Here is a 27,302-nt window from a genome sequence, read left to right on the forward strand (position 1 = left end):
GTTCCACTTCTGGATTATGGCCCCAACAGTGCTCACAGGAACATTCAGACGTTTAGAAATCCTTCTGTAACCAATGCCATCTGTAAGTTTTGCAACAATAAGATATTGTAGGTACTGTAATCACCTATGGTTTGATTTCTTTGCATGTGTGGATTGTATGGGTTGTTACCAACATCTGGTAAAGATTTTATGTCAAAATGTATTTACTGAATGATAAATGATGACGTTTTCAATACTTATTTTACCTGCTGTATATATTACATATATAAATGTATATATTAGGGGTGTAACGGTACACAAAATTCACAGTTCGGTACGTACCTCGGTTTTTAAGTCAAGGTTTGGTTCAATTTCGGTAAAATTTTGTAAATTATTTTAATTTATAACATTTTATAAAAAATTTGTTTTAATAATTACAATTAATTCAATTCACTTTTTCTTATATTGATCAAACTGAGTAATATATTAATTTAGCACAAATGAAATTGATTAAATAAAATTAAAGAAATAGATTTTTTAATTGTTTACATTTGTTAGACCCCATTTTGGGTAATACAGATGTGTATGTAAGTGTGTATGAGTGTCTGTGTGTGTGTTTTACATTTAATATTTACATTTCTAAAGATATGATCTACATAAATGTTCCATTTATTTCTGCAGACTTTAACAAGTGTCTTCATTCCTTCTATCATTCATTCATTCTTTCATTCACTCCCTGGATATGCGGAATTGTCAGGATTTTCTCCTTATAAGAAAAATTGTTGAATCTGGACATAAAACTCACTTCCTGGTTAGCCGCTAACGGTAGCGCTAGAAATTCTTTAGCATTTCATGCATGCGTAAAACAAATCGTATTTCCAGTACAGAGTGAGCAGCCACAGCGACACTGCGCTAACTCTAGTTTGTGCTGAAAGTGCAAGGCGGAGACTAAACAAACGTGCGGTCCGCCACTTAATATGTTCCTGAGGAAAACTCAGATTGTAACTATGTTCCACACGTAAAAAGGATTGCATTTGGTACACGTGTACCGAATCGAAAGGTACAAATACGTGTACTGTTAAACCCAAAATATATATATATATATATATATATATATATATATATATATATATATATATATATATATATATATATATATTTATACAAGGAATAGAGGTGGTGAAGTAATGGACAGTGTGTTAGATTTGCATTTATGTAGTTATCATTATACAGCTATATTCTATAATATAATAATAAAATAATTTATTAGAAATTAGATCCCAGCTTGTTAAGCAGACCGCAGGGCCCCTGGAGCAGAGAGGGTTAAGCAACACTTTTAAAGCGTTATAAATATCTCAGCTCACTGCGAAGTATACGCTCAGTTCACTGTATTTTCTATCGTGTGTGTACGTGTGTACGTGTGTACGTGTGTAAGTGTGTACTAGTGTGCACACGAACACGAACTTACTGTTTAACCTGCGCCAGTTTCTTTTCTTCGGCTCTGATGTAATCTTTCAGCGATGTTACCAGGTCCTTCTCTGTGTACAGCAGGTCCGTCATCTGGCCTAAGGGTTAGAGGTCAAAGATCAGAAATATACACTTGGATATACTTTGGCATGAATAAAAACTCCCAGTAGGTAAAAACAACTCAGAACCAGTTAAGATTCTTAAAAAAGAGAAAATGCAGGAAAATAATTGTATATACATATCTATTTATACAGGAGTCATATAGCAGTTATATAGCATTCATAGGGCATTTATACAGGAGTTATATAGCATTCATAAGGCATTTATACAGATTCATATAGCGGTCATACAGAACTCACACAGTATTCATAAAACATTCATATAGAAATCATATAGCAGTCATAAAGCATTCATAGGGCATTTATTTAGGAGTCCTATCGATCGATCGATCGATCGATCGATCGATCGATCGATAGATAGATAGATAGATAGATAGATAGATAGATAGATAGATAGATAGATAGATAGATAGATAGATAGATAGATAGATAGATAGATAGATAGATAGACCCTTTTTAATACCTTTTTATACCTTTAATTTGTATTCAAAACTTATATTTTTAAAATTTTAACTGCATTATTATGGAAGTGAAAAGAAAAGACGTATCTCACCAATAGATGTGAAGAAGTCATTGTGGGCGTGGAGAGTTTGGAGAACCAAACTCAACATTAACCAGCACAGCACCATCCTGTGAGAGGGGGAGAGAGACGAAGAGAAAGAGAGAGAGAAGAACAGATAAGTAAAACTCTGTTCACTTCACTATAGTGCACTTTACTGCAAACACATTGGGTCCCTATTGTCCTCCTGGTGAATACGATCTGGGCCACTACACAATACACACAATACACACACAGAAAAGATCAAGTGAAGCTGAACTGACAGGATTCAGTGCACAGCCCTGTTCATACAGCAATCATAGAGCATTCACACAGTATCTATGTGAAAATGTATTTTTGGCAGCAGTCATACAGCATTCACTTAAGAGTTATATAGCATTCACACAGGATTCGTAGGGCATTCATACAGCAGTCATACAGCATTCACTTAAGAGTTATATAGCATTCACACAGGATTCGTAGGGCATTCATACAGGAGTCATACAGTATTCACTTAAGAGTCATATAGCATTCACACAGCATTCGTAGGGCATTCATACAGGAGTCATACAGCATTCTCTAAAGAGTCATACAGCATTCACAGAGTATTTAAAGGGAATTCATACAGAAGTCATACAGCATTCACTCAAGAGTCATACTGAACTCAAACTAGCAGGCATGCAGCATTCACACTATTCATAAAGCATTCACCAAGACTCATACAGCATTCATTAGCAGACAAACAGCATTCATACAGCAGACATACAGTTATCATATAACATTCATATTGCATTTATATAGCAATCATACATCTATCCGAAAGATCTCATAAACATGCATACAGTATTTATAAAGCAGACAAACAGCATTTATAAAGCTGTCTTATAGCAATCATACATCTGTCACACTGCATTTATCACACACTCAATAAATTCTGAAAACGCTAATGTGTGAGTGAGTGTGTGTTTACAAAACTGCGTGTGAGTACTCGTGAACTCTCAAGAATGCTCTCTGTATGCCTGAAACAAGACAGATTTGTGTGTGTGTGTGTGTGTGTGTGTGTGTGTGTGTGTGTGTGTGTGTGTGTGTGTGTGTGTGTGTGTGTGTTGTTAATTAAACAAACACTGGCATTGGTTGTGTAAGGAGCCACGTGGAGGAGGAGAGTGAAGGAATGCTTCAGCAATGTGTTAAACACACACACACACACACACACACACACACACACACACACACACACGCACACAGTGTGACTGAGAGGTCACAACAAATCTGTTCACCATCTGCTTTACACGTTTGTAGTCCTAAATCAAGCGAATCTAAATACGATATGATGCAACATGAAGAAATACAATATATATATATATATAACCTGCTTTGTTTAAATAATAAATAAATGAATATTTTATAATACTTTATCAAAAATAAAATAGAATAAATCAAATTAATGCAATACACTTTTTATTATATTGATTAAATTCAGTAATAATTTAAATTAGCAGAAATGAAATTGATTGAATAAAAAAAAAATACATTAAATAGTTTACATTTGTTAGACTCCATTTGTGTAAAAAAGATACACAGACACAGACACACAGACAAAAAGATAGCAGACATTTCTTCCATCCTTTATTGGTATTGTTGTGTATGTTTTCAAGTTTAATAAAGATACCAAAGATGTGCGCTCAAAGTGCGAGGTGGAAACTAAACAAACTTGAGGTCCACCACTTAAAACATTCCTGAGGGAACTCAGAGTTTAACCCTGCACGTAAAAAGGATTGTATTTGGTAATGTGTTTACCGAACTGAAAGCCCTGCACCAAATGTATATTTATATATATATAATGTTCATAGTACATACACATCTGTAAATTACTCCTATAATACCATTTTATTTAATTTATGTAACTTATGTAAACACTGTATATCCTGCACTTGCTGTTATTGCACTTCTGATTAGACCTAAACTGCATTTCGTTGCCTTGTACATGTGTAATGACAATAAAGTTGAATCTAATCTAATCTAATCTAATATATATATATATATAATGTTGTATTAAAAGAAATAAAGCAAAAGAAAGAAAGAAAGAAAGAAAGAAAGAAAGAAAGAAAGAAAGAAAGAAAGAAAGAAAGAAAGAAAGAAAGAAAGAAAGGCAATTACAAATATATTTTCCTAAGAATAAATATATATTTTTAAGAGATCTTGATTGCAGTTCCACGGATTCACACACACTCTTTTAATAATTTACTGATAATTGAACAAAAACAAGAATCGTGTCTGTAAATCTTTTCACTGTAAAAAACAAATGCATGACTTGTATGGTGTCTGCATAATTATTTTTCCAAAGTTTGATGCTTTCTAAGAGTTCACATTTATAAATCTTATCCAGAGTGACTTCAAATTATCCCATGTATGCACCTAAATAGCTGATGGTTGGGTTGAGGGCCGTGCTTGGGGGTCCAACAGTGGTAACTTGGTGGCGCTGGGATTTTAACTCATAACCATCTGAATAGACGTCCAACATCTTAGAAATTAGAGCAAACAGTATTTTGGTTGATCTTGTATTTCTCTTGATCTTCAGCCAGTTGTCCTGATCAACTCCCTCATGCGAAATGATTTCCAATAAAAACTATTACTTTCTATCATTCTGTAGAAAAAAAGTGGGACTCCATGAGATACGTGTATTAGATATAAATAAAAACGTGTCCAGATGCATATCTGCTGTTCGAGTTTCATAATCCGCATTCATTTCCAAACAGAAAAAAAAATAAATAAAAAATAATAATAATTTGACGTCACGTGATGTAACATCAGGCCAGATGTGCGTTCGTGACGATCTGCGGGTCCTGCATGGAGACCAAAAATCATCTCAAAAGCGAGGAGCGCTGGAACGGATTGCCACGTGTTCATCCATCCCTTCCTTTCTTCATTTCCCCTCCTCCTCCTCCTTCTTCTCCTCCTTCTCCATGTCCTCCTGCTTCCTCGTCTTGCTTCAGGGAACGAATTTCCATTTCGGATCTCCACATCACAGGAGACTGAAGGGTAAAAAGGAGCGATAGGTGTGTAGGGAGGAGGAGTGCAGTGCACTGATTTGGGTTTAATGGTGGCAAAAAAAAAGGCAACGCGCGAGACCGGGTATCTTCTTGCACGAGCGCATCTGAATATTCCAAGGATCTCTTTCGAGAACCTTCTGAGCTTGTTTCAACATGCAAGAAAATCCTGAATCGGCTGTCATGGTGTATAAATGCTGCATTTTTGTTTTGCATGAACAAAAAATGGACAGAGAAAGAAAAAAACGGAAAATGAAACCATAGTAGAGATCTAACACTATGCGCGTGCACTTCAAACTTTCCCCAAGAAACTTTTTCTTCATTGCTGTAGAGCTCATATCAGTCCCAGGAAGAGCACCGATTATACCAACCAACTTCCAGAAGATGATAAATGCATGTCATGGAATCTCCACTTGAATTGCAGATGATGAAATGTACCAGTTTGTTGCAAGAAAGTTGCAACCATGCAACAAACAAACAAAAAAGGAAAGAAAGAAAGAAAGAAAGAAAGAAAGAAAGAAAGAAAGAAAGAAAGAAAGAAAGAAAGAAAGAAAGAAAGAAAGAAAGGAACCACTTTTGACTAGAGATACCTCCTAAACCTTGTGGACCACAGATCATGAATGAAATCCTTACCCTTCCACGTTGTCAGTCAGTCCACATGCACCGGATGACACACAGATTATGAGCTGCTTTCAAGGTTCCTCTACTCGAATCTCCAACTGTTTACTCCACACTCCGGTTTTGCAGCCGTGATATATCCTGCGCCTCCTATTTCCTCCCCCTCACTCGCCATCTGCTGGTGGGATTCCTCTGTGATACGTGCAGAGACTCACACACCACTCAGTCCATGGGCGGTTCACAGTGGAATTCTTTCTTTGAGTATCCCAGCTTGTACCAGCACATACACAAACCTGTAGAGAAAGTTAAGGGCCTTGCTCAAGGGCCCAAAGGGGGCCCAACCTTCTGAGGAGTAACTACTCAGCTACCACCTCCTCTAAACATCTTCTGTCTTGTAAACCATTTATACATTTATGGCATTTAGCAGGAGCTCTTATCCAAAGCGACTCACAGCTGAGCAGTTAAGGGCCTTGCTCGAGGGCCCAACGGGGGCTTGAACTCCAACCTTCTGAGGAGTAACTACTCAGCTACCACCTCCTCTAAACATCTTCTGTCTTGTAAACCATTTATACATTTATGGCCTTTAGCAAAAGCTCTTATCCAAAGCGACTTACATCTGAGCAGTTGATGGTTAAGAGCCTTGTTCAAGGGCCCAACACTGGTGCTGGTGCTTGAACCTCAACATTTTTGAGTTTGAACCATTTATACATTTACACATTTTTTAATTTATCCCATTTAGCAGATGCTCTTATCCAAAGCAACTTACATCTGAGCAGTTAAGGGCCTTGCTCAAGGGCCCAGCAGTGGCAGCTTGGTGGTGTTGGGATTTGAACTTATGACTTTTCTGATCCGATTTGTATGTGTATGATTTTGAACAATCCATAACATATTTAATCTCTTCACTTTTTCTAATTATATTTCCAGTTATCTATATTTTTAGACATCTACATTATGTTTGTGGAACCAAATTCCTTGTGTGTGTCAGCACACTTGGCCAATAAACCTGATTCTGATTCTGATTCTGATTCTGGACACCTTCAAGTTCTAGATTATTTCTATAGGACGTTTCACTTTTTTCTCTCAAAGCAGCTTTGCAGGGCTTAAGAATTAAAGTGAATGATGTGTGTTTATTCCTGATGAGAAGCCTGGAGATGCTGTGGCAATGAAACACTCCCTTAGACGTTATGAGAGGAACCAGACTCAAAGAGGGATTTCAAGAGTGTGATTATAAATATAAAACAATACAAAAACCTGGAGTGTAAGAACCACCATGAGTACTGGAGTGTGTGATTATGAGTGATGTCCTTTCTACAGTCTTAAACAGTCAGTTGACGTTATGGAACCAGGAGCTACAGAGCAACTCATAAAACAGCTCAATCTGAGATCATCATAAATCCAACACCAGCTTCTCCATGCCAGAGCCTTTAAACACTCAAAGAGGTCCAATGTCCAAACTCCACATGAAGTGGAATTCAAATGGTGCTGGTACATCTCTAGATGGTTTGGGATGTTTGGATTCTACTTCTTTAAAGGTCCATAATCTTCATGAGGTGGGACGTGACTGGGGCTGGAGCAACCTCAGGATGGGGAGAGAAAGAGAAGCAGTGGAGAGGAATTAGCGTAGCTGCTGTTCATGATATTAACAGCACAAGTTGATAATGTGCATGTGATCAGATGCTCTGGAGCACAAGGTTATGGTGTGATGTGTGTTATGTGTAGGCTTTGCTAAAAACATACGTCTTTAATCTGCACTTAAACTGGGAGAGTGTGTCTGAGCCCCGAACACTGTCAGGAAGACTATTCCAGAGTTTAGGAGCTAAATGTATGAATGATCTACCACCTTTAGTGGACTTTTCTATTCTAGGAACTCCTAGAAGTCCAGTGTTTCAAGATCTCAAAGAGCATGACGGATTGTAGCGTGTTAGAAGACTGGAGAGATACATGAGAGATAAACCATTTAGTGTTTTGTAGGTAAGTAGCAGTAGTTTGTAGTCGACTTAACAGGTAGCCAATGTAGGGAGGAGAAGATTGGGGTTATATGGTGATATTTTCTCCACCTTGTGAGAACTCTGGCTGCTACACCTGATCAGATGTGCTTCTTTTTGAATTCTACATTTATTGTACATTTAGTCCCTCTCTTATTATAGCCTCCACTCTTCTGGGAAAATGTTCCAGTAGATTTTGTGGAGATTTGTGTGAGATTAATTTAGGCATGTTAGGGAAGTTGTAGCTCAATGGATAAGCTGTTAGGCTTCTTATCAGAAGGTCATGCATTTAAATACTTTAAATGTAAATGTTTGTAAAATCAGATAGTGAGGTGAGGAGGTTCCTGGGGTGTAGTCATTGCTTACATTCATCCCAAAGGTGTTCAATAGGGTTTGGTGCTCTATAGCAGGAGATCTTCCACTCCAAGATGTTCCACTAGATTTTGGAGCTGAAATGACATTTGGTTGCTCCAAAAACAAGCAAGCACAGAGGGTTAAGGGCCTTACTCAAGGGCCCAAGAGTGTCATCTTGGCGATACCGGGGCTGGAACCCCCTATGACCTTAACCACTGAACTCCCACCTCCCAGGCCCATGTGTATGCACAGGATACAGGATGTGTATTCACATGTTTCGTATTTACATGACAATCGAGGCAGATGGCAACCACTAAGTAACACTTACATGGCAACAGAGGCATGTGACATGTTGTTTATAATGTTTATTTACTTGTTTATATATTGCAGGGTAATATTTTTTTCGTTCATCACATGTAACCTAAGGAAATTAAAATCTTTTTTCAATCAATAATTGATTTTAAATCGTACGTTAATGCAGTGGTTCTCAAAGTGTATGACTCTGCCCTCTAGTGGAGAATAAGGACATGACAGGTTGGGCTGTAATGAACGGCAAGATATATATATAATTTTTTGTTTTTCATTCTTAGACAGAATGAGGAAGAAACATAGAGAGGAACCAGACTCAAAGGGGAGTCAATCCTCATCCTCATGCGAATTGCAATCCTTCACCATTGTAGCAGATTGATGATATTAATTAGAGCCCAAATCCATCCTCATATCATCCTCATATCCATCCTTCATGCATGTTTAGACTGTTCATGTGAAACCGTCCTCAGCTGCATCGAAGTGGTCTCCGATTAAATCTTTAGTCTAAAGAACTTCCACTACAGAGAACCGTTGGTGGTTTCATGGATGTTAAAGGTTCCTCAGGGAACCATAAACATGAACAAAGAACCATTTATGAGCATTTAATTGGCAGTCAGGGCCTTTTTTCGATATATAATTATGGCTAAACTCTTAACTCTCTCTCCTTCACCGTCTTCCTATCTAATTTATTTTCTCAAGTTATAGAACAGTGATAGCAATCCATCTCCTCCAACAGAGAAGCAGGTCTGTAATTAGGCTGAGAGTCTCTCAGATTAGATCGTTTGCAAACCTTTTAACGCGCTGGCAACGGGGACAAGTCGTTACTCTGATGTGAAGTTTGAGAAGCTGAAGAATTTTTACGATCGTGTGCTTTTCTTGTTTACTCGACACGTACCACCTCCTTTCACGACGCTTTCGAAGAATACACTCTCCAACAGCAACCAAGAAAGAGATCCACGGGCATAAAATAAATAGTATATTTTATTACAATGTGGCGTTTTTATTTTTTTAGCACCACTACTGCTAATATGCTTTAAAAAAGGGTTTCGATAAATGATGGGAAAACTAGCTAGCTATTTTGGACATTTAATCGCAGAAGTTTTCCACTTTGATGTATTTATAAAAGACGAAATACACAAAACAAACACTAACTATTGGCAAAAAGAAAAAATGTCACTAGCCTGGATATACAATATATCAAACCATGTATAGCAAAGTATGTAGGATCTTCTAATTCCTCAATATTTAGTTTGACACATTATTAATTGTCCTTCAGAGAACATGAAAAGCGAAATAAATAAAAATAAATAAATAAATAAATCTCAAAATGAATGTCATAAAAATACCTAAACGCAATTGATTTTGGATTGATTTTTTTTTTTGTTGATCGTTCCAATAACATAAGATGGCAAAGGTTACTGTTATAGTTGTAAAGCTTTATTCATATTCTATATAAAGACATTCTGGAAAATGGTCTAGAGCTAAAAAATGTTCAAGAATGAAATACAATTTAGCAATTTTACAATGACTAAAGCGATACGACAACAGTGTAAAAATATTTTACATATCACGCGGTAGACAAACGTAGCAGCGTAGGCTCCGCCCTCCACATGCAAACTGTCCATATACATATATACTCATCCACACACCCGCTGCCATATACATACATAGTTTATACAGTACGGTACTGTAAATTGCTGTTTCGCTAAATTATATATTGTAATTTGTTAAATATTTACAAATTACAGTATAATACCCCCTACTGATCACCATTTTTTGATACTCCTGGGTAGACTAGGCCATGTCTCGACTTACAATATTTACAAGTTACAACGGTGTCATTAGTACGCATCTCCAGCGTAAGTTGTGGAACTACTTTATTCATTTTGCTAATGTGGCATTATCATTTGAATTTGCTATACAGACCACTAGAGGTCCCCAGAACTCACATTGAGAACTACTGTTATATATAGAGAACCTCTTCTCTCTACTGCTCATTGTATGAATTGCTCTGGATAAGAGCATCTACCAAAAGCAGATGTAAATGTAAATATCAAAATGTGTACATATAAAGATCTTACTATGGACCTAATTCTTGTTTGGTTGAAACAAAATCCTACAAATACTAACAAACCCATCGTCTAGTCTATACAGTTCCACTATTCCATATATCACCAACGATACCCTGGTTGACTGCCCTCTAGCGGAAAATAAAGACATGACATTTGACAAATGACCGTGTTCTTCATTAATATTCAGGTATGATTTTCTCTATTAAAAATAAAGTTTAAAAAAATCAAAGCAACCACAAACAAACAATTATTATATTAACGCAAATAAATGAAAACAGGTAAGGTTAGGGTTGCAAAGGGGGCGGAAACTTTTCTTGGGAAAATTCATCTGGGAAATTTTGGACATATTTCAAGTTGGAAATCTACCAGGAATTTATGGGAATTTATAAGAATTAATTAGAAATGTTGGGAAATTTATATAAACTGTATTCTATGCAAAAAAAAAATACAAACATTTTGTTTAATCATGAACTGACATGTAAAACTAATACATTAAAAACAAACATTAACCTTGATTTAATTGTTTGTATAATTTCAATAATCTAGACTTTAAATTAACAATTTACCATTGGTGTGATGGAGGACAGGTGAAGATTTAAAAACGACCCCAATCTAATGTGGGAAATGGTAGAAAAAAGTTTGAGAACCACTGAGCTTAGCCCACCATCATCAAGACATTCAGACTAATGATCAGTAGACCAGAGCCCTTACCCACTGATCCACCACTGCCCTGGATTGCAAATCATTTTGATCAAACTTCTCTGGATAATTTAAATAATGGGACCAAGAGTTCTGGAGTGGAAAAGAGAACCATATTCTGACTGTTTTGACATTTTCAGAGGTACATATAGCGTGTATAATTTATGATACATTTAGCCAATGAACTGGGACTGAACCAGTTTGTTTTTGTCCAGTTTCTAGCCCTCTCACCCCATCAAAGCCAAAAGATACTCAAGGTCTTCAAAAATCTTTGCCGTTTTATTCCAAAAATTGTTCTGTCTGATTCTCTCCTTGTTTAGAGCCGAATGTCATCGAGCAAGGTTAGACGCCTTCCAAACAACTGCTCCTCATAGTCTGAGAGTTGACGGAGGAACCCGGCGTTCGGTGACGCACAGGTACGCCTCTCTTTGAGCCAACGGAAAGCGTGAAGTAAAGACCACCGGCGCTGTTCCATCAGGAAGCCCAGAGTCAATACTGAGCTGCGGCTCCGTCCCATGCTGCAGTGCACTAACACACGGCCTCCAGGTGATCCTGGGGAACCCCTCAGGGCTGCTGCTATGAAATGGGAAGCTTCTGGAAGTGCCTGGCGAAGGTCCTGTTGGGCATCGTCGCTGAGCCGTAGTCGGAGGTACCTCAGGACATTTGGGAAGGCGTCTGAGATCTCGGCTGTGGCATTGACCACATGTGTGATGTGCAGATTCTTGATGATGCGATAGTCCTGTGCTTGTGATGCAGAACCTTGATACAGAGCCCCTTCGAGGATCTCAGATGGATAGATGGTGAGCAGGCGGCGCTCGGACTCAAGCAGGACCATCCGAGGTGTACAGAGAAAAGGGTAGAGTGTGTGGAAGGCAGAGTAGCCCCCAAGCAAAATCACAGGGTCCATGCCAAGTGTACTCAGCTGAAAGAAGCAGTGTTGTAGAGTGGGGTTGTCCACACATGTCTCTTGACCTCCTACTGTATATAAGAGAGGAAACTTATTGTAATATAAATAATTTGTAATATTTGCAAACCAATAAGTGCATTCCAAACAATTTGTACAAGCAGCACAATGCAATCGATTCATTACTTGCAATGGCCTGTACTTTTCTCAAAATCTTTAGTTCATCTAAAGTGTGCAGATGAATCTTAAATGTCACTAATGAAGGCGAGTGTACAACATCAAGATCAACCAATGATCAACTGGTTCTCTAAAACAGGTCAAAGGTGAATCTTGTGAACCTTCAATTGGCGACAGACAGAACAAAACACAAATTTACAATTTCTGAAAATGGATCAATCAATATACAGTGCATAAAGTAATGTGTACATTTGTGCTGCTGAAATTCATAGCTGTCATACAGAAGAAATTCCTTGGGCATTTTCAATCATTGTAACCCAAACCGTAGTTTATATAAAAAAATTCTGAAACTGTGTGCCGTCCAGTGTTGGGCAGTAACGCACCATACGGTAACGGAGTTACTTTATTTAAAAAGTAATGCGTTACAGTATTAGTTACTGTAAAAAGTAACTGTGTTACTGTAACGCGTTACTTTTTAAATAAAGTAACTCCGTTACCGTATGGTTTGTTACCCCTTACTTTTTTAAATGAATGAATTTGGGCTGAAGTGTAGCCTACAGTCTGACCTGTTTACAGCAGAGACGCATTGTAGGATTGGTGGATGAACCACTGTAAACACGAAGAAGACGCACTGTGGGCGTGTCTCTGTTTATTCAGGTCTGTGCGGCAGTAATGGCGAGTCGAGGCGAGAGCAAGACGAGTTTCTCAAAGTGGAAATATGCTCATTATTTCTCTTTAGTTGAGTATAAAGACAAAAACTTTTTAGTCAAATGTAATGTGTATTTCTGGTTCGAAGGTCGTATCTACTGCGATAAACAGCAACTCCAATCTGTCGAAGCTCCTCCAGAAACTCCACGCCTCGACGAAGCTAGGAGCTAGAAGCTAACCCGGAGTTCTGTTCTAGCTTTTATGATGCAGAAGCCACTTTAGTTTTTGATTGTGAATATATTATTCAGCTTGTTTTGTTATTTATTTCAGAAATCCTTGTGATATATTTAGTTTGTGCTGCTCTGACTTTAATAAAATAGTGTTTAAAAATTACTTTGTGTTTAAGTCAGTTTTGTGTTTGTAGACCAGAACGCATTAAAGGGTTCCCATTATACATTAATGGAAACATTAAAGAACGTTCTTTAAAAAAGCTAAACTACTAAAAAGTTACTTTTAACAGTAATGCATTACTTTTTGGTGTAAGTAATCAACAAAGTAACAGTTACTTTGAATGAAGTAACGAGTAACTGTAACTGTAACTATTTCTAGTAACTAGCACAACACTGGTACTGTCATACTGACAACATGACTGAACATTTAGATTTTGGTTGTGAACAATGACAAAAGACGTAATTGAAATAAATACTTACTTTTTTAGGGATTTTGAGAAAAGTACAGGCTTTTGCTAGAAATCCAATGTGTGGTGCTGTCAGAGGTGGCAAAAGTATACACATCGTTTACTTAAGTAGAAGTACAGATACTCATGTTTTAAAAGACTTTTAAGAGAAGTTTTGACTACACTTTTTTACTCAAGTTAAAGTAAAGAAGTTTGGGCTCTAATATGTACTTAAGTAAAAAGTAGGCATTACTACTACCTGTTTTACTGTCATGCTGGTAACTGAACCTCATATTATATCAATGTATTATTAAAAAATACTGAATGTATCCAGGCTGAACAACCACCATATATATATATATATATATATATATATATATATATATATATATATATATATATATATATATATATATATATATATATATATATATATATCTTCAAGGAGCTCACTTTGTGCACAGGGGCATTGCTATGCTGGAACAGGTTTGGGTTTCCAAGTTCAAGTGAATGCAAAATTGTATTATAGCTCATTGTATTATAGCACAACTGACATGTTGTACAATTGAGTGCCTCCAGATTTGAATAAAGTTTGAAAAAGAACCACATATAGCAGGAAAGTTCAGGTGTCCCAATACTTTTGTGCATATATGTATTTATTTGCCATCACCAGGCCATATTCCAGATTGTAGGGTTATTCCAGCTGTCTTTGAAAACAACTCAAAATGATTATGATGTTTTATGAATGGGAAATTTTAGGTGAGTTTTCCTGTGCATTTTATTGAAGTTCAAACAGGAAGCTTATCATTTATACTTCACCTGTATAGCAGTTCTACAACATATAGAAACTATCCGACTTACCCTCAGATTTCAAATGACAGCTACATACTACAGAAATTAAGAACATTAAAAACATCCTTATCTTAAAAAATTGCAACATGTGGCAGCATCCCTGATATAAAAAAACTATTTTACAACAATAATTTCGAACATCTTTCTTGTATATGGCCATGGGTGTTAAGCAATGTCTATGTTTTTATTTATATTTACATCGGTGACTCGTTTTGAATTCACATCAACCATTCCTCTTGTTGCCTTGATCATTGTTTGCTCTGCTAGCCTACGTCTAGGTCTGATAGGCAGGAAATAATACACCAGTGATATGGTGAAAAAGCCACACAATGAAGGAATGATAGTCTGGTTAAAAAATGTAAGAAGTAGAAAGTACAGATATTTGTGTAAAAATGTAATGAGTGAAAGTAAAAAGTTGTCCGAATAATAAATAGTGGAGTAAAGTACTGATACCAGAAAAATCTGCTTAAGTACAGTAACGAAGTATTTGTACTTTGTTACTTCCCACCTTTGGGTGCTGTTCATACAAACTGTTTTGAGAAATGAACCTGGTTTGCAAATACAGCAACTGAGAAAAATTGGTGAGCTGAAGTTTTTTTGAGGATAATTTTGGATTAAATTGTGTACTATGTCCCTCCTGGATAGGAATAATTGACAATTGTTTACACAAGGTTTTTATAAGAATTGGACAAAAAGGCATGATGGAGCTTGGGCTTTTACACAAATGTAATATTGGTAGTTTTGTAGCGATTGGCCAGGCAGAGGAACCGAGCTGGAAAGGATGTGCTGCAAGTTAGAGCAATAAAGAATGGAGATGGAAATGTGTTGACTAGTGAGGAGCAGCTGATGAATGAGGAAAATGAGAGAGAGAAGGTTGGATGGTGTGAAGATTGTAAAGCAGGAAGTGGATAGGATTAGTAAGGAGGAAGTGAGAGCAGCGATTAAGAGGATAAAGAGTGGAAAGTCGGTAGGATTGGTTATTCTGGTATTATATTTTACTGGACTTTGTGTGTTAATGGTTCCCATTGGAATTTCTTGAATCTCACAATTTATGTTACCTGGACTGTGTCCTTCCTCTGCATACAGCAAAATGATGGAAAACTCCTGGAGCTGGACACAGCTGATCAAACAGCCAAGATCTGGGTGAATTACGGTCACACTTGCACGTGCTGTAACCAGGTGACTCTGCTTATACCTGCGTTTCAAAAGAGATTAGCTAGATAAGGGGATTAACCGCACTTCATCTGATACTCATGTGTGGTAAATGGGTTTGAGGACTTTAATGGATGTGTGGGCAGCATGTGGTACCTGTCTGCAGAGCGACAGTCCAGAATAAGGATGTAGTATGGGTCATGGAGGGCTGGTTCACCGGCTTCTGCATTTAACAAGTTATACACCTGCTGTGGGGCCACGTAACCCCTCTCAATATCAGATTTTTCTGGAAGGGCAGGAAGCAACTGCTTCTCTAAACACACACAAATATAAACATGAATAATGCAAAAATTTTGATCCTGTGAACTTGTAGCCCAACCATGTAGCACCATGAAATACAGTCAGCAAAGATGTAGCACAGTATTAATGCTTAACTCTGTACCTGTTGTTAACTGCATCATATATCTGAATCTGTATAGGATACAAACCCAAAGTACAATTTTGTTTATTTTAGTTTGATTAAATTAAAACACACTGCATTAGAAAGCCGTCTTTCCAAAGCCCTGGGATAAAACCCAGATGTAGAAAGGTCCTAATTATTTATTTTATAACTCCTCAACTTTAACTTCTGCAACCTAAGCTACACCACTTAACTGCTTTAAACTAAGTGGTTTAAAACTGCAAAAAAAATTTCAAACCTTCATTGTTTGTCCCGGTGCCTTGAATGATCGTGTTGCAAGAAGGTTTGATGATGCCATTCATTTCTGAACAGAAGGCGCTGTTTTCTCCCGGCACAGAGCTCCGGAGCCGAGTGGAGGAGACATTACGACATTTATCAGACCTGCAGATAGGCGGTGGTATAAAGAATTATTATATTATGAAGAATTGAAAATAATAAGTGGGAAAAGAAGAGAAATTGCAGGATCAGATAGATTCAAAAACTTTATTGTAATTCTTGGAAAAAAATAATTTTCTGGACTTTCTGTACAGTGCTTTTCCCTCATTTGAGGTAAGGTAAAGTTTCTTTAGTTTAGCCAATTTGTAGCTAAAATTACAAGCACCTTTAGGAACTCACCTGGACAGTGCAATGCCCATGGTTTTGGATCGGAGGCATTCGGGATTCGCAACTTTCTTCACCGCTACGGGCCAAAAGGTACACGAGTCGACGCAGCCATCCTGACGCATACATACACACGCAGCTGAAAACATTCACAATCGAGCAGAATCACCCCACAAAAACCAAAATCCTCAACGATGCCAAGCAAAAGTGTGGAATCTGGCCCCTGTCCATGGTGCTGGTTTCTTCTCCATGAGTAAAAAGGTGACTCTCTTTTTTGCTTCTTTGTTTGTTCCTGTCCCCTCGCTCCTGTCCTTTTTTAGTACGTTGCCATGGTTATGTGGCAGAGTGAAGTGCTCTACATGAGTCAGGGTGAGCTGGACATGACAGGTCAGTGTGTCACACACATCCACACATCACACACATTCAATTTAATGTTATCTGTAGATCCTAGACATTGTCCCAAAGCAGTTTTACTGAAATATCTGAAGAATATACACTAAGTTGCCCCAAAGTTGGAGGCACACAATTGTACAGGACGTTTATAGATGCGCTATAATAAAATTTCAGTTTACTTGAACTTGGAAACCCAAACCTGTTCCAGCATGGCAATGCCCCTGTGTACAAAGTGAGCTCGATGAAGATCTGCTTTACAAAGTTTAAAAAGAAAAGATCTTGAGTGGACTGTTATAAAACTCCGATCTATACTACTACCGAACTACTGAATACCTTAGGGATGAATTGGAACGTTGACTGATGAACACAAATGTCCAAAAGCACACTCCAAAATCTAGTGAAACATCTTCTTAGAAGAGTGGAGTAAATTATAAAGGCAAGTTGGGACTAAATGTAGAATGCAATGCTCAAAAAGCACATATTTATAATCAGATGTCCACAAACATTTGCCAATATAGTGTACATTTTAAATTTATACACTAGTCCCTAAAAGTTCTTCTCTAATAAGTAAGACAGTAAGACAGTACGAGGATGAAACCTTGAGAAAAACCTGACTCAAAATAGTTTCTTGCTCCAACTTCTACACTTGTGCACCAACAAGAACTGCATGTCAGCAATATATCTAGACATATATCTGTCGTAATTAACAAAAGTATATTAACGTATTCTGGAATGACATAAACATAATGAGCTCTCCTCAGTGGTGAAGGAAGTAAATTAGATTCCTTACTGTACTTAAGTAGTTTTTTCACGTATCTGTACTTTACTGAAGTATTCAATTTGAGGAGACTTCTACTGTAACTTCACTACATTTCAAAGTCCAATATCGTACTTTTTACTCAACTACATTTTGCGAAAACAGTCGTGCTTTTTTATTTACGAGGATAAAAACTTAACTGTTCAAACACACAGCAAGTCACCAATCAGGATCGAGAGCTCGCTCTGTTTTAAACTTGTTTTGATTGGCGCTTGGTGTATCTACTGATCACATACAGTTCAGCATCAGTACAACATCAAGCAGAACATGAAAGTAAAGGATTAACGCACAAACACTGACAATCACACATCGAAACATTGCTTTTGAATTAAAAATTGATATATTGTTCCTGACTTTGTGGAAAAATGCGTTACTGAAATTGAATAATGTACACATTTTGTACGCCTATACGTTTCTTCCGATACAAACTACACTACAACTACACAAACTATCCATACAACTAGCTCCTGTAACAGTAAATCTGATATGGCCATTTTATATTTATACACAGAGAGCATTATAGTAAAGAAAAACTTATGCGAAAGTGTGTTTTTTCCAATTTGTTATTCAACTTAAACCTGCAACTATGTTACAAATAAACCGTTTTTTCATTTTACTGTTTTTTTATTTGGTTCTAAAGGAAATTGTTTAGCTTCAAGGTTTTGGGCTCATGATCATTTGAATAAAAAAATCAATCAGTGTTTGAGTCATTAATATCGTTTTATGAATAGATCAGAGTGCTGAGAGTCACATTCGAGTCTTTTTACATAAACCGAGTTGATTATGTAAAGAATCTTGTGATAAAAATTATAACAGGAACATTATAGTTATAGTAAATCATAATACTTTGGATACTTAAGCACATTTGAAGGCAAAAACTTTTGTACTTTTACACAAGTGAAAGTTTAAAGGGTGTATTTTTACTTTTACTGGAGTCACATTTTACCTAAAATTATGGCTTATCTCTGCTACTACTCATGGTTTTTGTACTTTGTTCACCACTGGCTATCTTACATTGACTGTTTTAAGAACTTAAAAGCCATATGGTATATGAAATAACCAAACAGAAACACACAAATACAAATGTTCCTGTAGGTGGCTCACACAATTTGTATGAATGATAAACCCAGACTAGTGCTTACAGGCGAATGTTAGCTACCAATGCCCTTTGATTTGGTTTGGTTTTCCCTAGAAAAATAAAAAAAAGAGCAAAAATTGCCATTGGCACAGATTTTCATTTCTAATTTAACATTCAATTAATTAATTAATTAATTAATTAATTTTATTTTATTTTATTTTATTTTATTTTATTTTATTTTATTTTATTTTATAATTGTTATTTTTTTTTTTTTACCCTGCAAAGACTTTGGCAGGACCCCCCTCTGTGAGCCAGCTTTCAGTCTGATGAAAGTGAACAAGTGGAACCTGAGAAACAATCTAACTGAATTTCACCTACATAATATCCCAAATTTGTCAGTAAGTCAGCTGCAGCCCAATTTGGGAAATCTTAAAAAACAAAAAACAAAACAGCTTTATGAAAAAAAAAAAAAAAAAGCTTTATGACCCTCATTAGAGGTGTCAAGTTGTTACAGGTATATAGAGGTATTGTATTATAGCTTGAATAACTGTACTAGACTTTGCACTATATTGTACTCTAAGTTAGATTCTGTAGCTTCTATGTTTTCACTGCAATATAAGTTTCATTGAACTTCACAGAGCAGATTACAGAGCAAAGTTTTTGTTTATTGCGATATATAAAATCATAAATCAGGGGAACAATGCCAAGTCTAATATTAAATATAATACAGTTTGGTATAATGCACCCTTTACTTATGGCCCTCTTTTCATAGGAAAATGGGTTTGTGCAACTCTGTGTGAATGTTTCTAATAGTTTGTGTCTAGCACCTGTCCGACGTTGCCTTTTTTTTATTGAAAACACCAAATCCCAAACCATGATGCGCACTAGTTTCTAAAATCCGACACAAACACACTGCATTAGTATTTTTCCCAGATTTTTGAAAGGTGGGCAATATATTCGTGGAACATCAGCTCTAAAAAACTTTTAAAAAGCAGATTTATCCCATAGTAACAAAAGGGATTCCTATGAGGCACATTTTGTATGTATTTTAATGGATTCTCCATTGTCAGCACTTTATTAGATAGTTTTAGGATGCATGATGCAACATTAAACAGACAAGAGAAAAGGAAGATGGTGCGGAAAGGGGAGGGTGAGCGTGTCACTCACATATGGTGCAGTGCAGCCGGAGAACATGCCGACTTCATCAGAAACTCCAGTACCAGAGCCTAAAATACCGAAGGCATAAAATCATAAAATAAAATTCAGCTACTGGAGTCTGAGTCACAATAAAGATAGATGTCTACACTAAGGTAGTAGTATACAGTATATTATAATGATCCCATTCCAATTTGCATTCCAATTTGTGGAGTTTCATTCAGCCACAAGGGTGTTAGTAAAGTCAGGTACTGATGTAGGTGAGGTGAGAAGGTTCCTGGGGTGCAGTCAGCATTCTGTCATTCATTCCAAAGGTTTTTAATAGAGCTTGGAGCTCTTTATCAGGAGATCTTTCTCATCTTCCAACCCGTGTAAAGCGGATCTTCATGGATCTGGCTTTGTGCACAGGGGCATTATCATGCTGGAACAGGTTTGGGTCTCCTAGTTCAAATAAAAGGAAAATTTCATGCTTCCACATCCAATGATATCCGATACAATTGTGTGGCAATGATGAAGCATGTATGGCTGGAAAAGTCTTTGCACTTAAGCACTATGCTAAATAAAAGCTATGTATGTTTATATTTATATATATATTAAATCTCCCCAGTGCTGTTGCCTCCTCACAGATGTGTGTACAGGAGATGCTCAATGTGACAATGCCTTTCAAAAGAAAATAATACATAAATACAATACAATTTCAAAAGAACCCCATTTAATTGTTATTGCGTGATTAGAAATCCATTAATTCTCCCCTTTATGTGCATCGTATTGACACATTATCAAACATTAACCCTTATTATTTTATAGGCAGAGATAAGGGCAGAAAGCATTGTATAGTTTATGACCTATACAATGACCTAATATTTAAAGCACACCTTATGGGTGAAAACACATACACACACAAATATATATCAAAATAAACTCCTAATTAAATCAGACAGCACACATGACACTTTTGAACTCAGTTTATGAGATAAAGCAAGTGAGGAAAAAAAAGAGAGAAAGTGAGAGACGATCATGATGATGAATTGCAGCAGTTTACCGCTCGTGTGCCTTGTTTGCAAAGGAGGATCAAAGTCCATCTTGATCCTATCGTTCACTCATTTCTCCGGAAGGGACGTTCAGATATACAGACCGCTGGACACACACGCTTTTTTATTTTATGAGTAACAGCTGATTCAGAAAGATATGGAATAAATTTGCACTTTGAATGCAGTTAGAATGGCACAGGTTGGCTCAGGAAGATCGTAACAGTGAAGTGAGTATGTTTATGTCTTAACAATCTTTATGTCTCTCATATATATAAATATATACACATATAAAAAGTTTAGAAAACATCTGGATAGAAAATCTTATACAAAATATGAAATGATTTATTGACATGAATTAGCTTTGGACGACAAGAAGCTTATGGGGGAAAAAACCTTTTAAATATATATATATGTACACACACTGTATTGGTTTAAATACAGTGGCATTGAGTAAAAGACAGGAGGTGGAGCTGGAGGTAGCAGAGCTGAAGATGTTGAGGTTTTCGTAGGGAGTGATGACGATGGACAGAGAAATTAGTTTATTAGAGGGACAGAGCATGTAGGACATTTTGGAGAAAAGGAGAGGGAGGTGAGATTGAGATGGTTTGGACATGTGCAGAGGAGGGACATGGGGTATATCAGTGGGAGAATGCTGAGAATGGAGCCACCAGGAAGGAGGAAAAGGGGAAGGGCAAGGAGGAGGTTTATGGCTGTGGTGAGGGAAGACATGCAGGTTGTTGGTTTGAAAGAGGCAGATGTAGAGGACAGGGGGGGTATGGAGACGGATGATCCGCTGTGGTGACCCCTAATGGGAGAAGCCAGAGCACATGTTTAACGCTGAAGGTGTTCTCCAACTCCAATCTGCTTTCTCCAACAATTTAATTTAATAAAACTTTTAGAAATACAAGAAAATATGTCCTAAGTCCCATTGACGATAAATGTATTTATGTATTTTCATGTGCAGGATCTCAGGGTTCAAAAGCCCACCAGGACGTCTCAGGAAGCATGGAGGCCTGGTATAGCTGCCTTTGGGATCTGAGCAGCCTAATCTTTAAATGGTATTCTTCCATCATTTTATTTAATAATGCAGGTATTTCAGTTTGCAAATATCCAAAACAATAAATAAACAAAAAGACAAAAGGTATTGGGACACCTGATTTCCCAAACTGTTTGGGTTGGAGGCACACAGTTGTACGTCTTTGGATGGAGTAGCATGAGATTTTCTACAACCTGTAGAGCTTGACAATGTACAAATCCAGCTTCATTAAGATGTGTTTCACATGGGTTGGAGTGGAAGATCTCCAGCTGACTGCATACTAGGAACCTCCTCACCTCACTACATCAGTATCTGACTTTACTAACACCATAGTGGCTGAATAAATCTCCACAAAATCTAGTGGAACATCTTCCCAGAAGGGTGGAAGTCACCATAGCAGCAATTGAAGACTAAATGTGGAATGATAAGATAAGATAAGATAAACCTTTATTCGTCCCACAGTGGGGAAATTTCTTTTCTCAAAAAAAAAAAAAAAAAAAAAAAAAAAATGCAAATATATAAAAGAATAGATGAACATGGGATGTTCAAAAAGAAGCACATACCAATCTTATGGTACTCATTCATAAGGTCGTTTAATGTACAAGTTGTGTGGCAGCAGTTTAGTGGATACATGCCTGCACATATAAGGAAGCAGCCTCAGGTAATAGTCAAGACAAGTTTTTCTAATTTCAACCAGTACTACTCACACTAACCATCAAAAAGAGGAAGAAATATGATCACAAGACTGGTTTAAGCTGACAGAGGTTTAGAAAGCCACTCTGTTCGATTGCGATGAGCAGAAAAGCATCTCAGAATGTACATGTTGAAACTGGTGGATGGGCTACAACAGGATAAGACAATATCGGGTTCCATTTCTGTCAGGCAGATATTTGGTGAGGCTGGAGTAAGCACAGGTTTAGAAGACTGGAATAATGCAGCCTGGTCTGGTGAATCTTTACGTTTATGGCATTTGGTAGACACTCTTATCCAAATCAATTATTTCATTTATACAATTGGGGTTAAGAGAATTGCTCAATGGCCGAGAAGTGGGGGATGGTAGCTTTTTGGTTAAGAAATTTGACTTCGGATCTAAAGGTCATGAGTTCAAATTCCAGCACCAAGCTTCCACTCCTAGGCCCCTGAACAAGGCTCTTAACTTTATAGCTGCTCAGTTGTATAAATGAGATAAGTGTAAGTCACTCTGGAAAAGGGTGCCTGCCCATAAATGTAAATAGTGGGATTTCAAATCATGACCTTCCAATCAGAAGTCCAGCATCTCAACCACTAAGCTAGCACATCCAAGTTTTAGTTCTGCTAAGGCGAACAGATGGTAGGGTCCAAATTTCGCATGAATCCATGGACCCACACTAAGCTTGAAAACTCAAGCTCATGGAGATGATTTTATGATGTGGGATGTTTTCTTGGCATACTTTCAGCCAATGATATCAATCAATCATCGCATAAATGCCACAGCCTGTTCGGCAACAATTTACTCATCTTCTAATGGCTGCTTTCTGGATGTCACAAAACAAACGTGGACTCAAACTGGGTTCATGAAAATGATTATATTTCCCCAATTCCTCAGAAGCCTTCCTGGTCATTGGATCTAAACTGGTAATCTCTCAGGATTGGGAGAATCGATTGTCTCAGCATGGACCAAAATGTCAAACAAATGTTTCTAGCATGTTGTGGAATCCATGCCACAAAGAATTTAGGCTGTTGAGTATGAAGACAGGCCCTATTCAGTATCAGGCTACGTCCAGACTAATACGGATATATCTGTGTCCACGCAAAGCAGTGAGAAAAATACAGCCTGCAATTGAAAACGCATGGCCTTAGTCTAGTTTTCCTAATAAAGTACTACACTGAGAGGATTATTCCTAAGGAAATCTCTGCTTTAGTGTACTGCTTAGCATAAACATTTATTGTCACGTTTATTGTGTATTTTATATTATTATGTTATAGGTTCAAATCTGAATTAGCACCTGCCACTCTGCTGACCTTTTTTTCCATCAATCAGGTTCTCCTGGCTACGTTTACGAGGTCCTCCTTCAGTCAGAGCATGTGTGTGTGATGTCTATAAGTCCCTGACCCCATTAATACTTTACGCTGCTGCCCTAGTGGTTGTGGTCGTGTACGCACTCGCAGATCAACTCCACAACTTCGTGTGCAGGATCTTAGTTCCGCAGTACCACTACCCATACACTGCACCTTTTGCCCTCATACAGGTACTGTTACTGTTTAACTCGTCTCAGACCTACATTACAGCCTTGAAAAGAGTGTGTTCTGATTGTAGATTAGATCGTCAACCAGAGCCAATACCCAGCATCTAATAGTTTTCTGAATAAATTGCGATGGATATTTATGATGTCTGACAAAACAGCAACCAAGGTATTGTCTGAACCAAGATGATGGGGGATTCATTTGCCATACCATATGCTAATATTGTTTGTTGGCTTTATGACTTCATTATCACGCGATAACATCAAGATAGCATTTGAAATCTTTCTAATTCAGTTCAGTTTTATAGATTATTACTCATCCATAAGCACTGGTTATGTACATAAATATTATCTAGCCGTTATCAAAAAACAGTTAAGGAACGCAGCATTTAACCTCGTAGGCCTTCAAAGCTGCCTCTGATCTTAGATATGCCTAGAAAAAGTTCTAGTTCAGCTCATACCTGCTTAAGAAATACATACGCTTGCAATCAAGGTCTCTATTAGGGATCTATTAGGTCTCTATTAGAGATGTGCATCTCCATACCTGAGGAGCTGCATCTCAATGAATAGCCAATGATACGATCCATTAAAGATACATATGATGCAGCTACCGATACCATTCCCCCCAATTACGATGCAGTGTGATCCGATTTCGATTTAATTCCAAACAATGCAATATGCTGCAATGGGAAAAAATATGATGGTCTGCAGTTCAACATGGTGCAGATAGTTCAATTGTAAAACCAGACGTTCTTTACCTGTTCTGTCTCCAGGAAGTCACAGCTCTACCTCTGCCATGTTAATCTGTATTCTATGTGACTCTCAGGACACGCCTCGGTCTCTGTAGTGTTGCGATACGTCATATTCACGTAGCAGCAGCGGTGCTGAGAGAACGCGCTCCAAAAAAACAGTTTAGCGACGAGAAATCGATCTACATAGAAAAACGTGGTTACTAATTATTGGTTACTTGACAAATAATAAAAGTAAAGAACATCTACTAATTATTATATATAAATAAATACATTTTTAACACCCGCAACTTCTATCTGATTCACACTTTTTTAAATCGATGCATCACATCATTACCTTTTATGCCGCTGCGAATTTTACCATCTCTATTCTTAATATAGTACTAAAAAAGTGCTGATTGATGTGGTAAATGACCGTTGTTTCAAAACCTGGTCTAGGCCTTTATCAGCTTGTTAACACAAATCTCTCTACACACTTTTGCTGTTTTAACCATGTTCACTGACAACTGACTTTCCTTTTATGCGCATAGAAGTCACTGGTGTAGTTCATTTTATTATTCATTATTAATGTTACAGTTGAAAACCACTTGGAAATATTATAAAGCTTTGCATGTTTGAATTGCTCTTTTCATGTGCTAAACCTTTGTACACCATGTACTTTACATTCGCTAACCCTTTATATCCATGATTGAAGTCGCGTTGATGTCTTTTTGCCACCATTTGTCTCAGGTGTTCCTGAACATCCTGGCATTGCTGGCTCTGCACAATCTGGGGGTTGTGCACCTAAATCCCTTCTTTTGGAAGCTAGCCGAGCGGCTTATGGTCCCCGCTGTGTGTGGTGGTGTCCAGGGCGTTCTTGCTCTGTGGGCTCAAGCAAGTGCATACTCGGGCTTGTACCCCCTCACTGAATGCCTCCTGCCACTCTTCAGCCTGGCATGGGGTCACCTCCTTGGAGTCAACAAGCCTAAGTCAGTACACTTTATCTGCCTGCTCACAACGCTCACTATCATCTCTATTGGAATTACAGGTAGGAGATTCCTAGCATACAACAGGGCTGGACTTTTTTGTTTTGTACAGAAATGTTTAAATGGTGTTTTTTGTTGTCAGGGTATAAGGGGGTGTACAACATAGAGCCTCTGGAATATTTCTACTCTCCTTTAAACGTGTTCCTCCAAAGTCTCTCCCTGGCCTGGCTGTCTAAAGTTGCCCAGACTGAGCAAGGCCATGCTACGACTTTTGACATCTACTACACCCTGAAAGTGACCCAAAGTGTGTTGTTGGTACTGCTCTGTGCAATGCATCCAGACACTCCACGAGCAATCACGCATGGCAGCTGGCACAATCTGCTCTTCCTGGGATACATGTTGGCCGTGTTTCTCCTGGGCTCCGTACTGAGTTTTCTAGTGGACTTTACAGCCCTGAGGTTCTCGCCACTCTCGGCTGCTCTGCTACACTGCGCCAAAGGACTCGCAATGCCCATTGTTAACTTATTATAGCAAGCAGACAGTCACGGACATTTTGGAATCTGATCTGTTCCAGTAGATATTTATTAATGAATTATACCTGACCAGTTTTGATTACCAGGTCAAGGTAGTGAAATGAGGTTTGACAAGCAACATAATGGTAAAGCAAACCATTGGGCCTTTGAGTGGAAAAGTTTGCTCCCCCCCGTGACAGACAGTATTTTATTATTTTGATGTCAGTTATAAAATTTTATCAGGGAGGAGGCAATAAAAGGTTATATGTAACCTAAGAAACTTAGTGATGTCATCAGCTTTGTCTTGAGGTAAACATGCAGACAAGATAAAACCACAAATGATTGACTTGTGTGTGTGTGTTTGTGTGAGGAATTTCTGTTCATCTTGTTAATATAACATCACTAGCAAGTCTGTCAGAAACACTGCACACACCTGGTCCGATTTCACATCTATTTCCTTTATACAGAGTGACTAACATCTGAGGGTTGAGAGCCTTGCTCAAGAGCAGTGGTAGCTTGGTAGTGCTGGGATTTGAACTCACAACCTTCTGTTTCAAAGGCCAATGCCTTAACCACTGAGCTTCCACCATGCAAGATAGGAGACGTGCAGGTAGGACAAGGACGAGGTAAGAGAGACGTCATTGAAATGGTTTGGTCATGTGCAGAGAAGGGGCCTGGGTTATATCAG

General features: G+C 37.7%; 3 protein-coding genes across 5 annotated transcripts in view; 1 reads left to right on the forward strand and 2 right to left on the reverse strand.

Annotated features, from left to right (window-relative positions):
• The window catches only part of p4ha1b (prolyl 4-hydroxylase, alpha polypeptide I b), a 23,559-nt gene extending 17,622 nt beyond the window's left edge, over nucleotides 1-5,937 (reverse strand). For both annotated transcript variants that reach the window (XM_083544714.1, XM_083544713.1), the window contains exons 1-3: nucleotides 5,784-5,937; nucleotides 2,119-2,195; nucleotides 1,448-1,544 (exon numbers count right to left, since the gene is read on the reverse strand). In XM_083544714.1, the coding sequence (XP_083400840.1) occupies nucleotides 1,448-1,544; nucleotides 2,119-2,194 (173 nt within the window). In that variant the 5' untranslated portion in view covers nucleotide 2,195; nucleotides 5,784-5,937. The remainder of the gene's footprint in view (nucleotides 1-1,447; nucleotides 1,545-2,118; nucleotides 2,196-5,783) is intronic.
• A 5,566-nt stretch (nucleotides 5,938-11,503) lies between these two features.
• Nucleotides 11,504-21,181, reverse strand: styxl1 (serine/threonine/tyrosine interacting-like 1; the record flags this gene model as incomplete). The annotated part of the gene is made up of 7 exons (XM_083544495.1): nucleotides 11,504-12,165; nucleotides 15,503-15,639; nucleotides 15,753-15,909; nucleotides 16,295-16,437; nucleotides 16,672-16,772; nucleotides 20,112-20,170; nucleotides 21,142-21,181. 7 exons carry the CDS (start codon nucleotides 21,179-21,181, stop codon nucleotides 11,504-11,506), a joined length of 1,299 nt encoding a protein of 432 aa, XP_083400621.1.
• On the forward strand, nucleotides 20,696-26,960 carry LOC310727266 (uncharacterized protein). 2 transcript variants are annotated; one of them, XM_083543526.1, is made up of 5 exons: nucleotides 20,696-21,606; nucleotides 21,720-22,188; nucleotides 24,187-24,394; nucleotides 25,867-26,164; nucleotides 26,245-26,764. In XM_083543526.1, the coding sequence occupies exons 2-5, from the start codon at nucleotides 22,136-22,138 to the stop codon at nucleotides 26,631-26,633; spliced, it is 948 nt and encodes a 315-aa protein (XP_083399652.1). In that variant the 5' UTR covers nucleotides 20,696-21,606; nucleotides 21,720-22,135; the 3' UTR covers nucleotides 26,634-26,764. The 2 variants fall into 2 exon arrangements, with proteins under 2 accessions (XP_083399652.1, XP_083399651.1); XM_083543525.1 differs by having other exon boundaries at nucleotides 21,207-21,357; nucleotides 22,095-22,188; nucleotides 26,245-26,960.
• The last annotated feature ends 342 nt before the right edge of the window (nucleotides 26,961-27,302 follow it).

This window comes from Silurus aristotelis, assembly GCF_946808225.1.
Source record: "Silurus aristotelis genome assembly, chromosome: 6".
Taxonomy (NCBI): Eukaryota; Metazoa; Chordata; class Actinopteri; order Siluriformes; family Siluridae; genus Silurus; species Silurus aristotelis.